This window comes from Cebidichthys violaceus, unplaced genomic scaffold (genome assembly GCF_023349555.1).
Source record: "Cebidichthys violaceus isolate CVI_PGR_0920_01 unplaced genomic scaffold, fCebVio1.0.p SCAF_48, whole genome shotgun sequence".
Classification (NCBI taxonomy): Eukaryota; Metazoa; Chordata; class Actinopteri; order Perciformes; family Stichaeidae; genus Cebidichthys; species Cebidichthys violaceus.
In genome coordinates, this window is record NW_027176683.1 from 2,010,759 (window position 1) to 2,031,893 (window position 21,135).

At 42.0% G+C, this 21,135-nt stretch overlaps 1 protein-coding gene across 1 annotated transcript; it reads right to left on the reverse strand.

The window, feature by feature from the left end:
• Positions 1-1,280: 1,280 nt before the first annotated feature.
• Positions 1,281-20,803, reverse strand: LOC137887130 (rho guanine nucleotide exchange factor 2-like). Its single transcript, XM_068729927.1, is given in 23 exon segments — positions 1,281-2,007; positions 2,105-2,237; positions 2,239-2,256; positions 3,480-3,764; positions 3,854-3,904; positions 4,108-4,149; positions 4,448-4,503; positions 4,910-4,987; positions 5,489-5,704; positions 6,413-6,480; positions 8,920-9,092; positions 9,491-9,567; positions 9,649-9,897; positions 9,969-10,086; positions 10,798-10,923; positions 11,461-11,711; positions 12,107-12,250; positions 12,342-12,445; positions 12,946-13,072; positions 13,398-13,461; positions 13,870-13,937; positions 16,447-16,609; positions 20,623-20,803. Coding segments are annotated over 23 exon segments (2,718 nt in total). The 5' UTR covers positions 20,680-20,803; the 3' UTR covers positions 1,281-1,957.
• Positions 20,804-21,135: the final 332 nt, after the last annotated feature.

Genomic DNA, 21,135 nt, shown 5'->3' on the forward strand with positions numbered 1-21,135 from the left:
TCCTTCACACTGACATCAGAACGATTAAACTCCTTCATCCTCTTTTTAAATCTATAATGAAATGTTTGTAAACAAGCTGCAGATGTTTAAACGTCCACACGTTGGACTGAGATGAACCGTCATCAGTAAACAATGTCAATAAAGTTCAATAAAGTTGAATAAAGACAGCTTTTTGGTTAAAGGGTAAAACTCTCCAGTCAGTGTTGATGGTAAATGTAGTTCATGGAGGCATTGAAGTCCTCAGTGCTGCAGTCATGTGACTAACGGCGAGATAGAGGAGAACTACAGACTGGTTCAGCTTGTAGTCCTCCACACAGCCAGAGGGCACTGTGCTCTACATGGAGCTCACAAACAACTACGGTGTTCTCTTTGCTTGTATTGCTAACAGTGATGATGGCATCCCATAATATGAGGTCAGAGGACGCTCTTGACGAGGACACTCTGGACGAGGACGCGCTGGACAAGAACTCTATGGACGAGGACGCTCTGGACGAGGACGCTCTGGACGAGGACGCTCTGGACAAGAACGAGGACGCTCTGGACAAGAACTCTATGGACAAGGACGCTCTGGACGAGGACGCTCTTGATGAGGACGTTTCAGATGAGGATGCTCTTGATGAGCGCGCTCTGGATGATAACGCTCTGGATGAGGATGCTCTGGACGAGGACGCTCTTGAAGAGGACGCTATGGATGAGGACGCTTTTGACGAGGACGCCCTTGAAGAGGACGCTATGGATGAGGACGCTCTGGACAACGACTCTCTTGAAGAGGACGCTATGGATGAGGACGCTCTTGACGAGGACGCTCTTGACGATAACGCTCTGGACAGGGACGCCCTGGACGAGGACGCCCTGGACGAGGACATCTATAGTGTTCAGCTGTATTAATGAATCCGAGGATATGACCGTCAGAAGCTTGCGTGCAATGCATCCTGGTACATTTAGGCACATGTAGGCTCTGCAGGATTCAGCACTCTGGGTCAAAACAGCAGCTCTGAGGAAGTTTTTTCTTAAATAAACTACATTCACCACCAACACTGACTGGACGTCCATCTTTAACATCTTCATCTTATCTCAATAAAAACTTCCTCAAACAAGCTGATTGGTTAAAACCAACCAATCAATAAGACAATATATGATCAGGTTCTATACAAGTATAAAAGAAACAGCCATGCTAACATGCTAACAGACAGCAGTGATGTCATGTTTCAGTCAGACAGCAAACAGCTTCCTGTTTTTTTTAAAAACACCACCGACCTATGACTCAACAGTATAACCCCCCCCCCCCCCCCCCGTTCCTGAAACAAACTAAACTTTCTGAGATTCTTTAAAAAATGTTTCACTCTGGAAAGATTTCTGTAAATTTATAAATTCTGGCTGGACGATGTTCCTAAATTGAAATCTTTTCTTTTTTTTTTTGCTTTCACAAATGACAGACACACAGATTTTAGTCTCTCGGACTATTTGATAGTAAAGTTCTACATAATGTTTCTAATGTTAAACTACGTTTAGCTTTAAATTACCATATAAATACAGTTTACACTGTTTCTCACAAGAAGAAACATCATAATCCAGCTGAACACAGCAGGCTGTGACTTAAGTTGTTGATATCCAAAGGCATTCTGGGTAGTGTAGTGTGGTGACCATTAATGCGTCTCATCTTTGAGTCCTATGACACTGTATAAACCCCACCCTCCCAATAAGAAAGCCCCGCCCACTCCAACGTGTCTGGGCGGGGCTACAGCTGACGTGATGATGTAAACAGGTAACATGGTTATACTTCCTGTTTCTAAACCTAACAGCAACATTCAGAAAACACTTCAGGACACTTCTGTAAAACAGGAAATGACATCTCCAGCTTTCACAATAAAAGTCTGACAGCGATGAGTAATCACGGTGACATCACGGTGACATCATGGTGACATCAGCAGGTCCCTGAGGTCATACAGCTGAGATGTTAACTGGGATCAGCTCCACACTCGCTCTCCTCTGGGATGTCCTGCAGGTCTGAGGGGTCACAGGTCACAGGTTACAGGTCAATAACAGTTATTAATGTATAATAATGATCAATAAAACGTACTGAGTCGTGATGAGTCGTACTGACCTCTGGGGCTGTCAGAGCGAGGAGAGATTCTCATCACTTCCTCCTCCTTTCCTTCCTCGACGCCGTCTAATTGGTCAACGGGGTCCTGGCTGGCCAATGGTGCGAGGGGGCGTGCCTCCAGCTCCCTGCTGCCCCCGCCTCCTGCTCCCCTGCTGACACAAAAACCGTAGCTTAGCTTAGTTTGGTTTTGTTAAACCACAAAGCCGTGAGCTAGTTCCTAAACCCTGAACCATGACGGTGGTCCTGAATCTGAGGTTTGGTTCTACTAAAGCAGAGTTCAGAGATTCAGAATAACAGAAAACATTTAAATGTTGGTCCAGTCTGAGGAGGTTCAGACTAGATTAATAAACAAGCTGTAAGTCATTCAGATACAAGAGTGTTACTTTATCCTGGTTTACTGTATGCTAGCTTAGTTTATCCTGGTTTACTTTATGCTAGCTTAGTTTATCCTGGTTTACTGTATGCTAGCTTCGTTTATCCTGGTTTACTGTATGCTAGCTTCGTTTATCCTGGTTTACTTTATGCTAGCTTAGTTTATCCTGGTTTCCTTTATCCTGGTTTACTTTATGCTAGCTTAGTTTATCCTGGTTTACTTTATCCTGGTTTACTTTATGCTAGCTTAGTTTATCCTGGTTTACTTTATCCTGGTTTTGTATATCCTGGTTTACTTTATTCTGGTTTACTTTATCCTGATTTACTTTAACCTGGTTTAGTATATCCTGGTTGACTTTATGCTAGCTTACTTTATCCTGGTTTACTTTATGCTAGCTTAGTTTATCCTGGTTTACTTTATTCTGGTTTAGTATATCCTGGTTGACTTTATGCTAGGTTAGTTTTTCCTGGTCAACTTTATCCTGGTTCATTTTATTCTGGCTTAGTTTATCCTGCTTTAGTAAATCCTGGCTTAGTTTATCCTGGTTTACTTTATCCTGGCTTAGTTTATCCTGGTTTACATTATCCTGGCTTATTTTATCCTGGTTTACTTTATCCTGGTTAACTTTATTTTGGTTTACTTTATCCTGGTTAATTTTATTCTGGCTTACTTTATCCTGGTTTAGTATATCCTGGTTTACTTTATCCTGGTTTAGTATATCCTGGTTTACTTTATCCTGGTTTACTCTATCCTGGTTTAGTTTATCCTGGTTTAGTTTATCCTGGTTTAGTTTATCCTGGCTTAGTTTATCCAGGCTTATTGTATTTTGGTTTCGTTAATCAATGGCAGTGAGAGCCTTCTCTTTAGAGACTTTAGTGACTACAGGTGAGTCTAGTGAAACACCTGACTCTCTGGACTCACCTGTTCTCCTGGTTTACTTTATCCCAGCTTAGTTTATCCTGGTTTACTTTATCCCAGCTTAGTTTATCCTGGTTAACTCACCTGTTCTCCTTTGATGACGTTACTGATCTCTACGTTACTCTTCTTTTTGCTCCCTGGCTCCGCCCCCTCTCGTGTAGGCTCCTCCCCCCTCCTACGTAGACGTGTCACTTCCTCCTGCAGTAGCTCCACCTGTCGACGCAGCAGCACCGCCTCTCCACCGGCGTCCATGCCGGCGTCCCGGGACAACGACCGAGTGATGCGCGGGGCGGGGCCTGTGGTAGACAAGGGGGCGGGGTCTATTGTGATGGACAGCTCCAGGATCGAATCCTGACGAATCACAGCAGCCTGGAGGGGGAGTCAGAGAGTCAGAGGTCAGTTTATTCATAAGATAACTATATTCTTCATGATTGATGGATGATAAATTAGTTCCAGACCTGCAGGGCGTGAAGCTGCATGCTCAGACCGACCAATCGCTGACGGACCTCCTGTGGAGAGGACACGTGTCACATGTTAACGAGCGCTCTGATTGGACAGAAACTGTCTGCATCTTCCCTTAAAGACTTCTGCTCTTTAGCTCGCTGAACGAGCCAAAAAAACGTACAAGTTTGTTTTTTATTGATGTGAAATATTCTGTAAATATGTTTTATTTCTGTGTCACATGATCACGAAACAGGAAGTATCTCTTCACCTCGTTCAGGCTGCGTTCCTGCAGCTGGTTCCCGTTTCTGTCCTGAGAGACAAAAACAAGACGATGATGACTTTTTAAATGTTTCTGTTCACTACTATGTGTGTTTATGATTTAAGAACAAGTGAAGAAGAAAAGGTTTGGTGTTGTTGTTGTTGTTGTAGGCTGAAGTTCACCACAACATCAAGTTCTATATATGTTCTATATATTCTATATACAGTGTATATTGTAATATATAATTAAACTTCACCTGAATATGTTTTTGAATGTTTTGTTTTTGTGTTTTGTTAAAATTTGGTTTTCATTGTTTTAGTTCAAATTAAGTGAAAAAGGTGATTTTTACCTTTGAGGAGCTGCTGTTGATCTCAAAGGAACCGTTCAGAGAACCAGAGTCTCCATCTGAGAGGAGACACGAAGACACAAAGACACAAAAACACAAGGACACGAAGACACAAAGACACATGGACACGAAAACACAAGGACACAAAGACACAAAGACACAAGGACACAAGGACACAAAGACACAAAGACACAAGGACACAAAGACACAAGGACACAAAGACACAAAGACACAAGGACACAAGGACACAAAGACACAAAGACACAAGGACACAAGGACACAAGGACACAAAGACGTTGATTACCAGCTATAATTATTTAGGTTAAAAAGAACCAAAAAAAATGTTCTTCTTAAATGTGATAATTTCTGTTTTTATAAACATTTTCTAAAAAATGAAATTAAATGAAATTAAATGAAATTAAATGAAACTTAGGTTATGGGTGTGGTCAGGTGACGGTGACTCACTGCTGAGCTCCTGGTTGCCGTTGGTTATGAAGGATTTGTGGACTTTAGAGTTCAGAAGAAGTTCAGTCAGTTTGTCCACTAGAAGAAATAAAGATAAATATACACAGATATATACACAGATATACAATATATACACAGATATATATATACACAGATATACAATATATACACAGATATATACACAGATATACAATATATACACAGATATATATATACACAGATATACAATATATACACAGATATATACACAGATATACAATATATACACAGATATATATACACAGATATACAATATATACACAGATATATATACACAGATATACAATATATACACAGATATATATACACAGATATACAATATATACACAGATATATATATACACAGATATACAATATATACACAGATATATATACACAGATATACAATATATACACAGATATATATACACAGATATACAGTTCATTTTGACTCTGAGGTTTAATCTGAAGAAGGAGAAGAAGAAGAAGGAGAAGAAGAAGAAGAAGAAGAAGGAGAAGAAGAAGAAGAAGAAGGAGAAGAAGGAGAAGAAGGAGACTCACCCTCAGTGATGGAGGAGGTGAGGAGCGGTTCCGCCTGAGGAGCGTGAGGAGTGTCTGCCCTGAACAGGTTCCTGCAGGAGGAGGAGGTGCTGCTGAGCTCCACACCTCCTTCTTCATCTCCTCCTCCTCTTCCTGTCGCCTCCACCAGATCAGAAAACAGAGTCACTCGCTCCTGGAGGAGCTCCAGCACCTCCCTGTCCTTCTGCTGAATGTCAGCTGAGGAGCAGGAGGAGGAAAAATGTTGAATTACATCTGAAGTACATTTTATTTTTATTAAAAGACATTTCATGACCAGACAAGAAACAGCAAGAGAAAAAGATGAAGGAGGTGAAGAAGGAGGAGCTGTGGGATGATGTGTAGGAGGTGAATGAGGAGGAGAAGTAGGAGGTGAAGGAGGAGGAGCTGTAGGATGAGGTGTAAGAGGTGAATGAAGAGGAGAAGTAGGAGGTGAAGGAGGAGGAGCTGTAGGATGAGGTGTAGGAGGTGAATGAGGAGGAGGAGTAGGAGGTGAAGGAGGAGGAGCTGTAGGATGAGGTGTAGGAGGTGAATGAGGAGGAGGAGTAGGAGGTGAAGGAGGAGGAGCTGTAGGATGAGGTGTAGGAGGTGAATGAGGAGGAGGAGTAGGAGGTGAAGGAGGAGGAGCTGTAGGATGAGGTGTAGGAGGTGAATGAGGAGGAGTAGGAGGTGAAGGAGGAGGAGCTGTAGGATGAGGTGTAGGAGGTGAATGAGGAGGAGGAGTAGGAGGTGAAGGAGGAGGAGCTGTAGGATGAGGTGTAGGAGGTGAATGAGGAAGAGAAGTAGGAGGTGAAGGAGGAGGAGCTGTAGGATGAGGTGTAGGAGGTGAATGAAGAGGAGAAGTAGGAGGTGAAGGAGGAGGAGCTGTAGGATGAGGTGTAGGAGGTGAATGAGGAGGAGGAGTTGTACCTCTGAGTCTGCGCAGTAAAGCTTTGTCTTCAGTCTCGATGAGAGGAAACTCGTCTCTGGACGGACATCTGCAGAAAAAAACATGAATTACTACATAATGTACTTCATAGTGAACTTCATAGTGTACTTCATAATGTACTTCATAGTGAACTTCATAGTGTACTTCATAATGTACTTCATAGTGAACTTCATAGTGTACTTCATAATGTACTTCATAGTGTACTTCATAATGTACTTCATAGTGAACTTCATAGTGTACTTCATAATGTACTTCATAATGTACTTCATAGTGAACTTCATAGTGTACTTCATAATGTACTTCATAGTTCATAGTGAACTTCATAATGTACTTCATAATGAACTTCATAATGAACTTCATAGTGTACTTCATAGTGAACTTCATAATGAACTTCATAATGAACTTCATAGTGTACTTCATAATGTACTTCATAGTGAACTTCATAATGTACTTCATAATGAACTTCATAGTGTACTTCATAATGTACTTCATAGTGAATTTCATAGTGAACTTCATAGTGTGCTTCATAATGTACTTCATAGTGAACTTCATAGTGAACTTCATAATGAACTTCATAATGAACTTCATAGTGTACTTCATAATGAACTTCATAGTGAACTTCATAGTGAACTTCATAATGAACTTCATAATGAACTTCATAGTGTGCTTCATAATGTACTTCATAGTGAACTTCATAGTGAACTTCATAATGAACTTCATAGTGTACTTCATAATGTACTTCATAGTGAATTTCATAGTGAACTTCATAGTGTGCTTCATAATGTACTTCATAGTGAACTTCATTGTGAACTTCATAATGAACTTCATAATGAACTTCATAGTGTACTTCATAATGAACTTCATAATGAACTTCATAGTGTACTTCATAATGTACTTCATAATGAACTTCATAGTGTACTTCATAGTGAATTTCATAGTGAATTTCATAGTGAACTTCATAGTGAACTTCATAGTGAACTTCATAGTGAAATTCATAGTGAACTTCATAGTGTACTTCATAGTGAATTTCATAGTGAATTTCATAGTGTACTTCATAGAGAACTTCATAGTGAACTTCATAGTGTACTTCATAGTGAAATTCATAGTGAACTTCATAGTGTACTTCATAGTGAGCTTCATAGTGTACTTCATAGAGAACTTCACAGTGAACTTCATAGTGAACTTCATAGTGAACTTCATAGTGTACTTCATCGAGAACTTCATAGTGTACTTCATAGTGAATTTCATAGTGTACTTTATAGTGAACTTCATAGTGTACTTCATAGTGAACTTCATACTGAACTTCATAATGTACTTCATAATGTACTTCATAGTGAACATCATAGTGTACTTTATAGTGAACTTCATAGTGAACTTCATAGTGTACTTCATAGTGAGCTTCATAGTGTACTTCATAGTGTACTTCATAGAGAACTTCATAGTGAACTTCATAGTGAACTTCATAGTGTACTTCATAGAGAACGTCATAGTGTACTTCATAGTGAACTTCATAGTGTACTTCACAGTGAACTTCATAGTGAACTTCATAGTGTACTTCATAATGTACTTCATAATGAACTTCATAGTGTACTTCATAGTGAATTTCATAGTGTACTTTATAGTGAACTTCATAGTGTACTTCATAGTGAACTTCATAGTGTACTTCATAGTGTACTTCATAGAGAACTTCATAGTGAACTTCATAGTGAACTTCATAGTGTACTTCATAGAGAACTTCATAGTGTACTTCATAGTGAACTTCATAGTGAACATCATAGTGTACTTCATAGTGAATTTCATAGTGTACTTTATAGTGAACTTCATAGTGAACTTCATAGTGAACTTCATAGTGAACTTCATAGTGTACTTCATAGAGAACTTCATAGTGTACTTCATAGTGAACTTCATAGTGTACTTCATAGTGTACTTCATAGTGAATTTCATAGTGTACTTTATAGTGAACTTCATAGTGAACTTCATAGTGTACTTCATAGTGAACTTCATAGTGAACTTCATAGTGTACTTCATACTGAACTTCATAATGTACTTCATAGTGAACATCATAGTGTACTTTATAGTGAACTTCATAATGAACTTCATAGTGTACTTCATAGTGTACTTCATAGTGAACTTCATAATGAACTTCATACTGAACTTCATACTGAACTTCATAATGTACTTCATAGTGAACTTCATAGTGTACTTCATAGTGTACTTCATAGTGAACTTCATAGTGTACTTCATAGTGTACTTCATAGTGAACTTACTAGTATACTTCATAGTGTACATGTATATATTATGTATTATTATTATTATCAGTACTATGAGGTACTGTGACGTACTCTGAGGTACTATATGGTACTGTGATGTATTATAAAGTACTATGATGTACTATAAGGTACTGTGACATACTGTGAGGTACTATAAGATAGTATATGGTACTGTGAGGTACTGTGAGGTACTATGAAGTACTATATGAGGTACTGACCTGAGAGCAGTCTGCTGGATGCGGCTCATCCAGGTCTTCCGGCCTTCTTTGGATGAAGCGTGCAGCTCGTACATCTCTGGAGGGGTGGAGGCACTGATCAGGTACATCCCTCGCTCCTGATTGGCTATGTCTCTGACGATCAGGTTATTCAGAGAGACCACCGGAGACTTGTCCTGAGAGACAGGTGGAGAGACAGGTATATGGTCAGGGAGACAGACAGGTAGACAGACAGGTGAGACCATAGAAATAGACATTGAACTGTTTTTCTCTTACAGAAAATGGGGATTGTTGTTAGTTGTTATGGGACGCAGCTCTGGAGACGGATGGCTGGCTAGTTAGCTAATTAGCTATCTAGCTAACTAGTTAGCTAGGGACCGTTACACCAGCCACAGTTCAGCTCATTTTCTGTATCCAGTGTAGCGTTAAATGGTGAAATTAGCAAGCAAGCTAACTAGCCAACTGTCTGCTGGTTAGCTATCTTGTTAATTCCACCATGCTTTAATGCTACACGGTTGTCACTCAGGAGGAGGAGGCCCATGAGGAGGTGCAGGTGTGACCAGGTGTGACTCACCAGTGACGCAAAGGTGAACTTCTGATCTTTCTCCTGAAGGAAAACCAAGATGTCTGACATCAACAGGACCTGCACATCTGGAGACAAACACACAGGTGTGAGCTCGGTGTGACATCACAGCAGGTGTGACATCACAGCAGGTAAACATGTGACGCTACCTTTCATCCTGGAGCCCTGGACCTTCCAGAGGAGTGTCCCCTCGTGGAGGAGCCTCCTCCTCAGCAGCTCTCCGCCCATGAAGACTCCTCCTCCTCGGACCTCCGTCTGAGCCCGGGGGTCCAGACGCGCCTGGATCTCCTGGAGCCTCCTGGTCCGGTCCAGCTCCAGAACCTCCTGGTCCACCGAGCCAATCAGCTCCTTCAGGAGGACCAGAGCCCGTCTCAACGTCTGCGCCTCCTCTTCATTACCTGTAAGAAGTCATCAGAGGTCATTAAAGGTCACAGGGTCAGAGGTCATCAGAGATCAGAGGTCATAGTACCTTTGGTGTTGTCGAGGATCCTCTGGATCAGGACCGGATACTTTGTGATTCGCTGAGTCACCAGCAGGATGCACTCCTGGACGCCATGACGACGCAGCAGAGGACCACGACCGGCTCGCTGGGCATTATGGGATGGAGAGAGAACATCAACACACACCAGGTCTACACCAGTCTTCACCAGTCTACACCAGTCTACATCAGGTCTACACCAGGTCTACACCAGTCTACATCAGTCTACATCAGGTCTACACCAGTCTACATCAGTCTACACCAGTCTACATCAGGTCTACACCAGTCTACACCAGTCTACATCAGGTCTACACCAGTCTACATCAGTCTACATCAGGTCTACACCAGTCTACACCAGTCTACATCAGGTCTACACCAGTCTACATCAGTCTACACCAGTCTACATCAGGTCTACACCAGTCTACACCAGTTCAGACCATAGTCTCTATACTGGAGCAAACCCAGGTCTAGATCTGGAGGAACAAGACTAAACCAGGACCTGGACTTAGACTAAGATCAGGCTAAACCAGTCTCAAGTGTAAACTAGGTCTGAACCAAATTTAATGGACCTGAATAAACAAAACCAGGTCTAGTCTAAACCAGGACTAGTCTAAACCAGGTCTAGTCTAAACCAGGGGTAGTCTAAACCAGGTCTAGCCTAAACCAGGTCTAGTCTAAACCAGGTCTAGCTATTTGAACCAGATCAAACCAGACTGAAGTTCTCAAGCCCTCTAAACTGGGTCTAGTTCCAGGTCCAGACTCAAATCCTGTTCCTGGTCTAGATTGTGGTCTTGGTCCAGATTGTGGTCCTGGTACTCACCCTGACAAACTGCTGCAGCCTTCGGTCTCGAGTTAAAACTTCTTTGTAGAGTTTCACAGCTTTCGGGTGTCGACTGCAGAACTCAGAGTAAAGTTTCTTCATGTCGTCTGCACACTGACCTGAGAACTACACACACACACACACACACACACACACACACACACGCACACACACACACACATATAGAGACACAGAGACACAGAGACACAGAGACACACACACACACACACACACACAGAGACACAGAGACACAGAGACACACACACACACACACACACACACACACACACACACACACACACACAGAGACACACACACAGAGACACAGAGACAGACACACACACACACACACACACACACACACACACACACGCAGTTAGTTAAAGGGACATTTTAAGTATTTGATTTGACTTCACTTCCTGGTTCTCAGGTTTAAGGGTCTTCTTCTTCTATCACTCTTTTTTGAGTAGAAGCTTCATTCACAACTTTGTTATTAAAGTTCAACATCTGACATCTTCTTTTTAGGGTGATGACGTCATTAAATATGATGAGACTCTTCATGTGTTATAGTATGTGAGAGGAAGTAGAAGGATTGATAGTATCTGTAATGATTGAAGACGTCCAGCAGGAGAAGCGGTTTGATCCTGTGTGAGGTTCAGGTACCTGTCTGAGCAGCAGGTCTCCGATGCAGCGGACGGTGAAGTTGGAGGAGCTGCCCTCCGTCAGACCCTCCCTCCTGCGGCTCAGCAGCTCTGACAGGAAGGCCGAGTGCCACTCCAGCAGCTGGTCCAGACAGGGGAAGATGGTGTGAACCACGGCCGCCTCCAGCATCACCTCCTCCAGCATCCCCCTCCGGTACACACCCTCCATGATCCTCAGGGTCCGTACGTGGTGGAACTCAGTCTGGATCAACTCTGAGGGACAGAAGATGGTTTATGCTGACGGTCAGCAGATATATATATATATTTATAAATATGTATACATATTCATATATTTATATATATTTATATATATATATATATATATATATATATATATATTTTATATTTATATATATGTATATTTATAAATATGTATACATATTTATATATTATATATATTTATATATATTTATATATATATATATATATATAAATATATATATATTTTATATTTATATATATGTATATTTATAAATATGTATACATATTTATATATTATATATATTTATATATATTTATATATATATATATATATATTTTATATTTATATATATATATGTATATTTATAAATATGTATACATATTTCTATATTATATTATTTTCATACCGTAGATGACGTCCTGTTTCTTAATCAGATCTTTATGAAGCGTCTGCAGGAAGTTTTTCTCCACAACGAGACTCCAGCTGTCCGCCTGAACACAGCTGCCCTCCTCCTGCAGCTCCTCCAGCAGGGGGCTCCACCACCACTCACCTGCACACACACAATAATGACAATAACAACAATGTGCTGATAAGAGAAGACATTATTATAAACTCTACATAGGTGATATGAAGCTACAGACCGTCGTCAGTCAGAGACTCCATGGACAGAGTCCTGCTCCTGAAGTTCAGAGACTCAGTGGACTGAGACAGAATCCTCCTGAGACCCACAGACTCCTCACTCATCCTGAGAGACAGACATGTGGAGGAAGAGACAGGTGAGAGTGAGACAGGTGGAGGGAGAGACAGGTGAGAGGGAGACAGGTGAGAGTGAGACAGGTAGAGAGACAGGTGAGAGTAAGACAGGTGGAGAGACAGGTGAGAGTGAGACAGGTGGAGGGAGAGACAGGTGAGAATGAGTCAGGTGGAGGGAGAGACAGGTGAGAATGAGACAGGTGGAGGGAGAGACAGGTGAGAGTGAGACAGGTGGAGGAAGAGACAGGTGAGAATGAGACAGGTGGAGAGACAGGTGAGAGTGAGACAGGTGGAGAGACAGGTGAGAGTGAGACAGGTGGAGAGACAGGTGAGAGTGAGACAGGTGGAGAGAGACAGGTGAGAGTGAGACAGGTGGAGACACTCTACACTCAGTAGAAATGATTCAGCAGAATATTAAAAACACATTAAACCTTGTATTATACATAGTAATAAATACACCCAACAACCAATCAGGCGGCAGCTTGCTCTCACCCTGCGATGTTATTGGTGGAGACGCTCTTGGCCAATGAGAGACCGGAGCGAACGCGTCGGGGCAAAGACTGACGAAGACTGTCGGAGGGATAGATGGCCGAGCTGGGACGCTCCTTCATCATCGGAGCTGAGGACAGAAAACACAACGTCAAGATGAAAGAACAGAAGAAGAAGAATGAATGCTCTTCTTCTTCACCTTTAAAGAAACAAGAGAAGAAGAAAAGAAACTGTGTTTCTTTACACAGAAACTTTATCTGTGTAAAGAAACACCACAGATATTTGATGTAGAATCTGATCGATTATAAATACAACAAATACAACCAGTTTCTATCCTGAGAGACACAAACAGAATGAACACTGGATTCTACGATTCCCACAATGCAGCTGGATAGTGCCCTTCAATGTGACAGACAGACAGACAGACAGGAAGAGAGACAGACAGGTTGACTCACTTTTGGTGCGCATGGTGACGTTCTGCAGAGCTGAACTGTTTCTTGACAGCGTCAGCTTCTGTTGCTGTTAGAGAGAGACAGACAGGCAATCAGAACAGACAGACAGAGAGAGAGACAGACAAAGAGAAAGAGAGACAGACAGAGAGACAGAGAGACAGACAGACAGAGAGACAGACAGGCAATCAGAACAGACAGACAGAGAGAGAGACAGACAGACAGGCAGAGAGACAGACAAAGAGAGAGACAGACAGACAGGCAGAGAGACAGACAAAGAGAGAGACAGACAGACAGAGAGACAGGCAGAGAGACAGAGAGACAGACAGGCAGGCAGAGAGTCAGACAGACAGAGAGACAGACAGGCAGGCACAGAGTCAGACAGAGAAACAGACAGACAGGCAATCAGAACAGACGGGCAGAGACAGAGACAGAGAGACAGACAGGTAACCAGTGAAGACAGATAGACAGTTCTTACCCGTTGCTTCATCTTGGCACAGCTGGCCAGACTGTCTCTGCAGCGGTTATGGATGGTGACGTTACATGCTGAGAGACAGACAGGCAGACAGACAGAGAGAGAGACAGGTAGCTGGTCAGAAAAATGTTAGTCATATTGTGTACCCGTAAGTCACAGTACACCAGTACGTCACAGTAGACCCATAGGGCCGAGTACACCCGTACGTCAGAGTACACCAGTACGTCACAGTACACCCGTAGGTCACAGTACACCCGTAAGTCACAGTACACCAGAACGTCACAGTACACCCGTAAATCACAGTACACCAGTACGTCACAGTACACCCGTACGTCACAGTACACCAGTACGTCAGAGTACACCCGTAGCTCACAGTACACTCGTAGGCCACAGTACACCCGTACGTCACAGTACACTCGTACGTCACAGTACACCAGTACGTCAGAGTACACCCGTACGTCACAGTACACCCGTACGTCACAGTAGTACACCCGTACGTCACAGTACACCAGTACGTCACAGTACACCAGTACCTCAGAGTACAACCATACGTCACAGTACACCCGTACGTCACAGTACACCAGTACATCAGAGTATACCCGTATGTCAGAGTACACCCGTACGTCAGAGTACACCCGTACGTCACAGTAGTACACCCATACGTCACAGTACACCAGTACGTCAGAGTACACCCGTACGTCACAGTACACCCGTACGTCACAGTACACCAGTACGTCACAGTACACCAGTACGTCACAGTACACCCGTACGTCACAGTACACCAGTACGTCACAGTACACCAGTACGTCACAGTACACCCGTAAGTCACAGTACAAACAAGAACCAAACAGATTCTGCAGTTGGTTTCTGGTTCTGGACCCATAGAACCTCCACTAGAACCATGGAACCTGTTCAGTGACTCATTAAGTTCTTTAAGGATCTTCAGAACATTTTTTATGATCTCAAAGAACTTCTAAAGAAATCTAAAGTCAACAGTCCTGAAAAAAACAAAAGCGAAGACGAGGAAAAAATAGACTGCAGACTGTTTTTTTGTGGTCACACACACATACACACACACACACACACACACACACACACACACACACACACAAACACACAGACATACACACACACAAACACACAGACATACACACACACACAAACACAACAATCAGTCCTCTATAAAAAATATTTTTCCGTTCCAGTTAGGATGATGTCATCACTTTAAAACACACACACACACGTTGGGTGTTGTAAAGTGTGTAGTGTTTCTTTTCATAAATTTAGTTTGAAAATACACATTAAACACACACACACATACACACACACACACACACACACACACACACACACACACACACACACACACACATTAAACACACACACACATACATTAAAAAACACACACGCACACACACACACACATTAAACACACACACAGACAGACACACACACACATTAAACACACACACACATTGAACACACACACTAAAATTTAACACATGTGTCCCCTCGACCCAGTTCTCAGGGTTCAACCTCAGCAGCCAATCACAACGCAGGATAAAGTGTGTGTGTTAATCTGAAAATCTGAAGAAGTACATCTGTTCATTGTGAGGAGGATTAACACACCATCTGTTACACACACACACACACACACACACACTAAACACACACACACACACACACTAAACACACTCACACACACACACACACACACACACACTAAACACACACACACACACAGGTCGTGCTTCATGTTTGTTTTTCATTTGTTGTGTTAAATATTCTCCTCTTCTGTATTATAAGAGAATGAACGTGTTTGAGTTATATATATAAATAAGTATATATATATACTGATGTATACAGTATATATACAGGATATATATATATACACAGTATATAAACTGATGTATTAGAGTATATACATGTGTATATATACATATAAACTGATGTATTAGAGTATACACATGTGTATATGTACATATAAACTGATGTATTAGAGTATACACATGTGTATATGTACATATAAACTGATGTATTAGAGTATACACATGTGTATATATACATATAAACTGATGTATTAGAGCATACACATGTGTATATATACATATAAACTGATGTATTAGAGTATATACATGTGTATATATACATATAAACTTATGTATTAGTATATACATGTGTATATATACATATAAACTGATGTATTAGTATATACATGTGTATATATACATATAAACTGATGTATTAGAGTATATACATGTGTATATATACATATAAACTGATGTATTAGTATATACATGTGTATATATACATATAAACTGATGTATTAGTATATACATGTGTATATGTACATATAAACTGATGTATTAGAGTATATACATGTGTATATATACATATAAACTGATGTATTAGTATATACATGTGTATATATACATATAAACTGATGTATTAGTATATACATGTGTATATATACATATAAACTGATGTATTAGTATATACATGTGTATATATACATATAAACTGATGTATTAGTATAAACATGTGTATATATACATATAAACTGATGTATTAGAGTATTACCTGGGCAGCTGAGCGCCTCCTTGGCCGTGATGCTCCTGTTGCAGGAGGAGCACAGCGTGGTGGACGACACCGTCAGGGAGGTGAACAGGTGGCCGTTGGAGTATCGCGCCTCCCTCTCTCGCGCCTCCTTCTCTCGCTCCTTCAGACGCACCTTCTCCTTGTTCTGAGGACAGACGGACGTGTTACACACACAACAGGAAGCAGCAGGGCATCATGGGAAAGTTGGGAAAAAGGTTCAAAAAGTCCAGGAGCGACGAGCTGGAAACAACCAATCAGCTGCTTCCATTGAACGGAGCAGCAAAGCCTCATGGGAGATGTAGTCCAGATAGAAACCAGCACTGTGACCTCATAATGAACTCAGAGTCAGGTGATTCAGACTGAATCTAACGCTCGGAAGGATCACCACAGTAACGTGACGTTAACCAACAAGGCGGCCATCTTTAACGACAACCTGACCAACAAAACATGGAGCTGGTTTTTGGACGTTTGAAGCATCGAGGTCTTTGTTTTGGCCGTCGCCATCTTGTTTTTTTGCAACCAGTGAACAGGAAGTGACCATATTTGGACTGAGGAGGAGGTAGAGACCTGTCAATCAGCGTGTAGCCCCGCCCCTAAATCATCCCCTCTTTATGGTCTGTTTGACTCTAAATGGAGCATAATGTACTAAATGAACATCATGCTGTATTGAAGAAGGCTGTAAACTAGAGATTGAGACCATAAACTCATGTTTACAATGTTTACTGAGGGAATAAATCAAGAGAGAAGTAGAGTCATTTTAGACTAGACTTCTATACAACCAGAGGAGTCGCCCCCTGGTGGACACTAGAGAGAAGTAGAGCTATCAGAGCTAACAGAGTAGCTCTGATCAGGTCTGCTGTGTAAACGTCTCATATCTTCCTCATGATGACGATGATGACGTCATGGACAGGAAGTAGAATCTGTCTCTCTCTCTCTCTGTCTCTCTGTCTCTCTCTCTCTGTCTCTCTCTGTCTGTCTGTCTCTCTGTCTGTCTGTCTGTCTGTCTCTCTCTCTCTCTCTGTCTCTCTGTCTCTCTCTTTGTCTCTCTCTCTGTCTGAACTTCTGCTTTCTGTTCTGACTGTTTTTCACATTAACTTCTTCTCTGAACTGGGAGGGGCAGGAAGAGGAAGTGTGTGTGTGTGTGTGTGTGTGTGTGTGTGTGTGTGTGTGTGTGTGTGTGTGTTGTTATGTAGAATCACAGTTTATTTCTCAGTTTGATTCTCAGTAAAGTGAAACATATTAAATAATAATATTATATATTTGTAGAAGAGGTTCAATGATCTGGTGACAGTCAGTGATCAGCTGATCAATAAATAAAGAGCTCAGTGATGGAGAGAAATAAAGAGACCTCTGTCTGAGGGGGGGGGGGGTCATGAGACAGAGAGAGGGGGGAGGGGAGGGAGGATAGGAGGGGGAGGAGGGAGGACATGAGGTTTGAAAAGAGGCAGAAACATGAAACCAGAAGAACCTCAGTAACAATAAAGACTCTGGTGAGTAACAGGTAACTGATGTGAGTCATGTGACAGGAGGGAAAGAGTTCTGTCTGTTTGGTGGTTTCTGGATCTACAGCGGCCCTGAACTCTGGATTCAGATCCTCCCCCTGTGAGGAGATGTTGATGTTCCGTTATCTCCGCGTTTAAAGATGTAAAATGTTCCGTTATCTCCGCGTTTAAAGATGTAAAATGTTCCGTTATCTCCGCGTTTAAAGATGTAAAATGTTCCGTTATCTCCGCGTTTAAAGATGTAAAATGTTCCGTTATCTCCGCGTTTATAGATGTAAAATGTTCCGTTATCTCCGCGTTTAAAGATGTAAAATGTTCCGTTATCTCCGCGTTTAAAGATGTAAAATGTTCCGTTATCTCCGCGTTTAAAGATGTAAAATGTTCCGTTATCTCCGCGTTTATAGATGTAAAATGTTCCGTTATCTCCGCGTTTAAAGATGTAAAATGTTCCGTTATCTCCGCGTTTAAAGATGTAAAATGTTCCGTTATCTCCGCGTTTAAAGATGTAAAATGTTCCGTTATCTCCGTGTTTAAAGATGTAAAATGTTCCGTTATCTCCGTGTTTAAAGATGTAAAATGTTCTGTTATCGCCGTGTTTAAAGATGTGGATGTTCCGTTATCTCCGCGTTTAAAGATGTAAAATGTTCCGTTATCTCCGCGTTTAAAGATGTAAAATGTTCCGTTATCTCCGCGTTTAAAGATGTAAAATGTTCTGTTATCGCCGTGTTTAAAGATGTGGATGTTCCGTTATCTCCGCGTTTAAAGATGTAAAATGTTCCGTTATCTCCGCGTTTAAAGATGTAAAATGTTCCGTTATCTCCGCGTTTAAAGATGTAAAATGTTCCGTTATCTCCGCGTTTATAGATGTAAAATGTTCCGTTATCTCCGCGTTTAAAGATGTAAAATGTTCCGTTATCTCCGCGTTTAAAGATGTAAAATGTTCCGTTATCTCCGTGCTTAAAGATGTAAAATGTTCTGTTATCTCTGTGTTTAAAGATGTAAAATGTTCCGTTATCTCCGTGCTTAAAGATGTAAAATGTTCTGTTATCTCTGTGTTTAAAGATGTAAAATGTTCTGTTATCTCCGTGTTTAAAGATGTAAAATGTTCTGTTATCTCCGTGTTTAAAGATGTAAAATGTTATATGAAGAGATGAAGATATATTTTTATGATGATGAACGAGTCTCAAAGTGATGATGAGACAAGCTAACAGACGCCACAGAGAAGTGGAGAGATAAAACTGCAGGACGACTAGTGTTGAGAAGACGTCGGTCTGAGGAACGTTCTGAGGATCATGAATGACGTCACGTAGGAGCCTCCCTCCAGACGCACCGTCACCAGAACAACACACGAGTCTATGAAGAGGAGAGGACTACAAAAGAGACGGAGTCACAACGCGCACCGGCCGTCTCTCACCGGAGACTACCGGACATCTCCGGGTAACCGTCGTCACCTCTGAGTTACGGTGCATTATGTTGATGAACAGTGGGAGCTGCGTTCACATGCTCTGACTGTATGAAGACAGAAGACACACATTTTGATGAAACGTGTGGAACATTGTATTCATGTTGCACAGCAGTGGAACGTTTAAATAAAGTCACACACTGAGCACAGATAGTAGAAATATAACTGATACTGTGTGAAGAATACTGCTGTTAAAACGAACCTGATCTGTTTAAAGTGATTCAAACCAAATGTTATTGTACTTTAGTTCATACAGCAGTACTTTAAAATAACAGTGAGTAATACACTACTTTTAATTCATTATTGAACTTTGTGCAGAACAATGAGATAAATCAAGATTAAACATTAAGTAATCGTTGCCCAGCACTAATATTAATGTTACATGAATATTATGTTACATGAATATCTCTCTCTGTCCCCTTGCAGGAGTCATAAAGTAACTATATATCTAAGAAACTAAAACCTTTTTTCAGGATTCAAAATAAAAGTGTCAGTTTGTTTATATTTTACAGGTCAAAGGTCAAACATCCACCTTCTCTCCTGACCGACACTTCCTGTTTGAACACACACACACACACCACACACACACACACACACACACACACACACACACACACACACACAGAGCTCCCCTCCCCCCGTTTCCTCCTGCAGGACAAAGCGGCCACGCTGCTGCTAACGGACACACACACACACACACACACACACCGAGACACCGGGAAAGTGTGTTCACTGTGTACAGGTACACAGATACACAGGTACACAGTGAACACACACACGCGCGCGCGCGCGCAAACACGCGCACACACACTCTCCGTTGTATAGAAACGTAAACCCGGTTTTCAGTCAGAACTGAAGAGAAAAAAAAAAGTGTTTCCCGTTTCTGAACTTCTCCAGTGTTTCTCTCTCACACACACACACACACACACACCGCTCCTACGCACACACACACACACACACACAGCTGATCACCTGATCATCGATCCTCTACCATAACTATCGATCCTCCACATCTGTAGTAACGGAGCAGATGTGAGCGGACAAAGCGGAACAGACCTAATGTGTCTCTGAGATTGTCCGCTCTCTGCTAATCGATCACTATCGATCACTATCGATCACGATCACTATCGATCATTAAAGTCTGTGTGCACGCGCCCGCTGCTCGGTTCCTTCCTTTCTTTCTTTTCCTCTCACCTTCAGGTTGATCTCCTTCATCCTGTCCTGTCTCCTGCTCTCCAGCAGCCGGGACATCGAACCCCGATCACTGCCGATCGATCACAGCCGATCGATCACCTGATCTATGATCTGTAGTTAATAATAACAATAATAATCCGGGGAGTGTTGGGTTCCTGGTCCGGAGTAGTCCGCAGTCTGAGCCCGGGGGCGGGGCGTCTCTGTGACTGACAGCTCCGCTCTCTACTTCTGACCAATCAGAGCTCAGCCCGCCGCAGCTGCGGTCAGCCAATCGCCTCTTCGCACGCACTCCAAGCCCCGCCCACTAACATCTGTTAGGGAGCGCTTGTTTTCACAACGGGGCTGCGAAGTGGCCGGTGCGGGTGGAGTCGGTCTCTATGACGACGCGTCATGGTGTCACGTGATCCGCAGCAGCCAATCAGAGAGCTGTGTGAGGTCACATGGTTGATGAACATTGGGCTTGATTAACCCCGCCCCCCCCCTCACAGCAGAGTGTACAACGCGGTGCTGTGT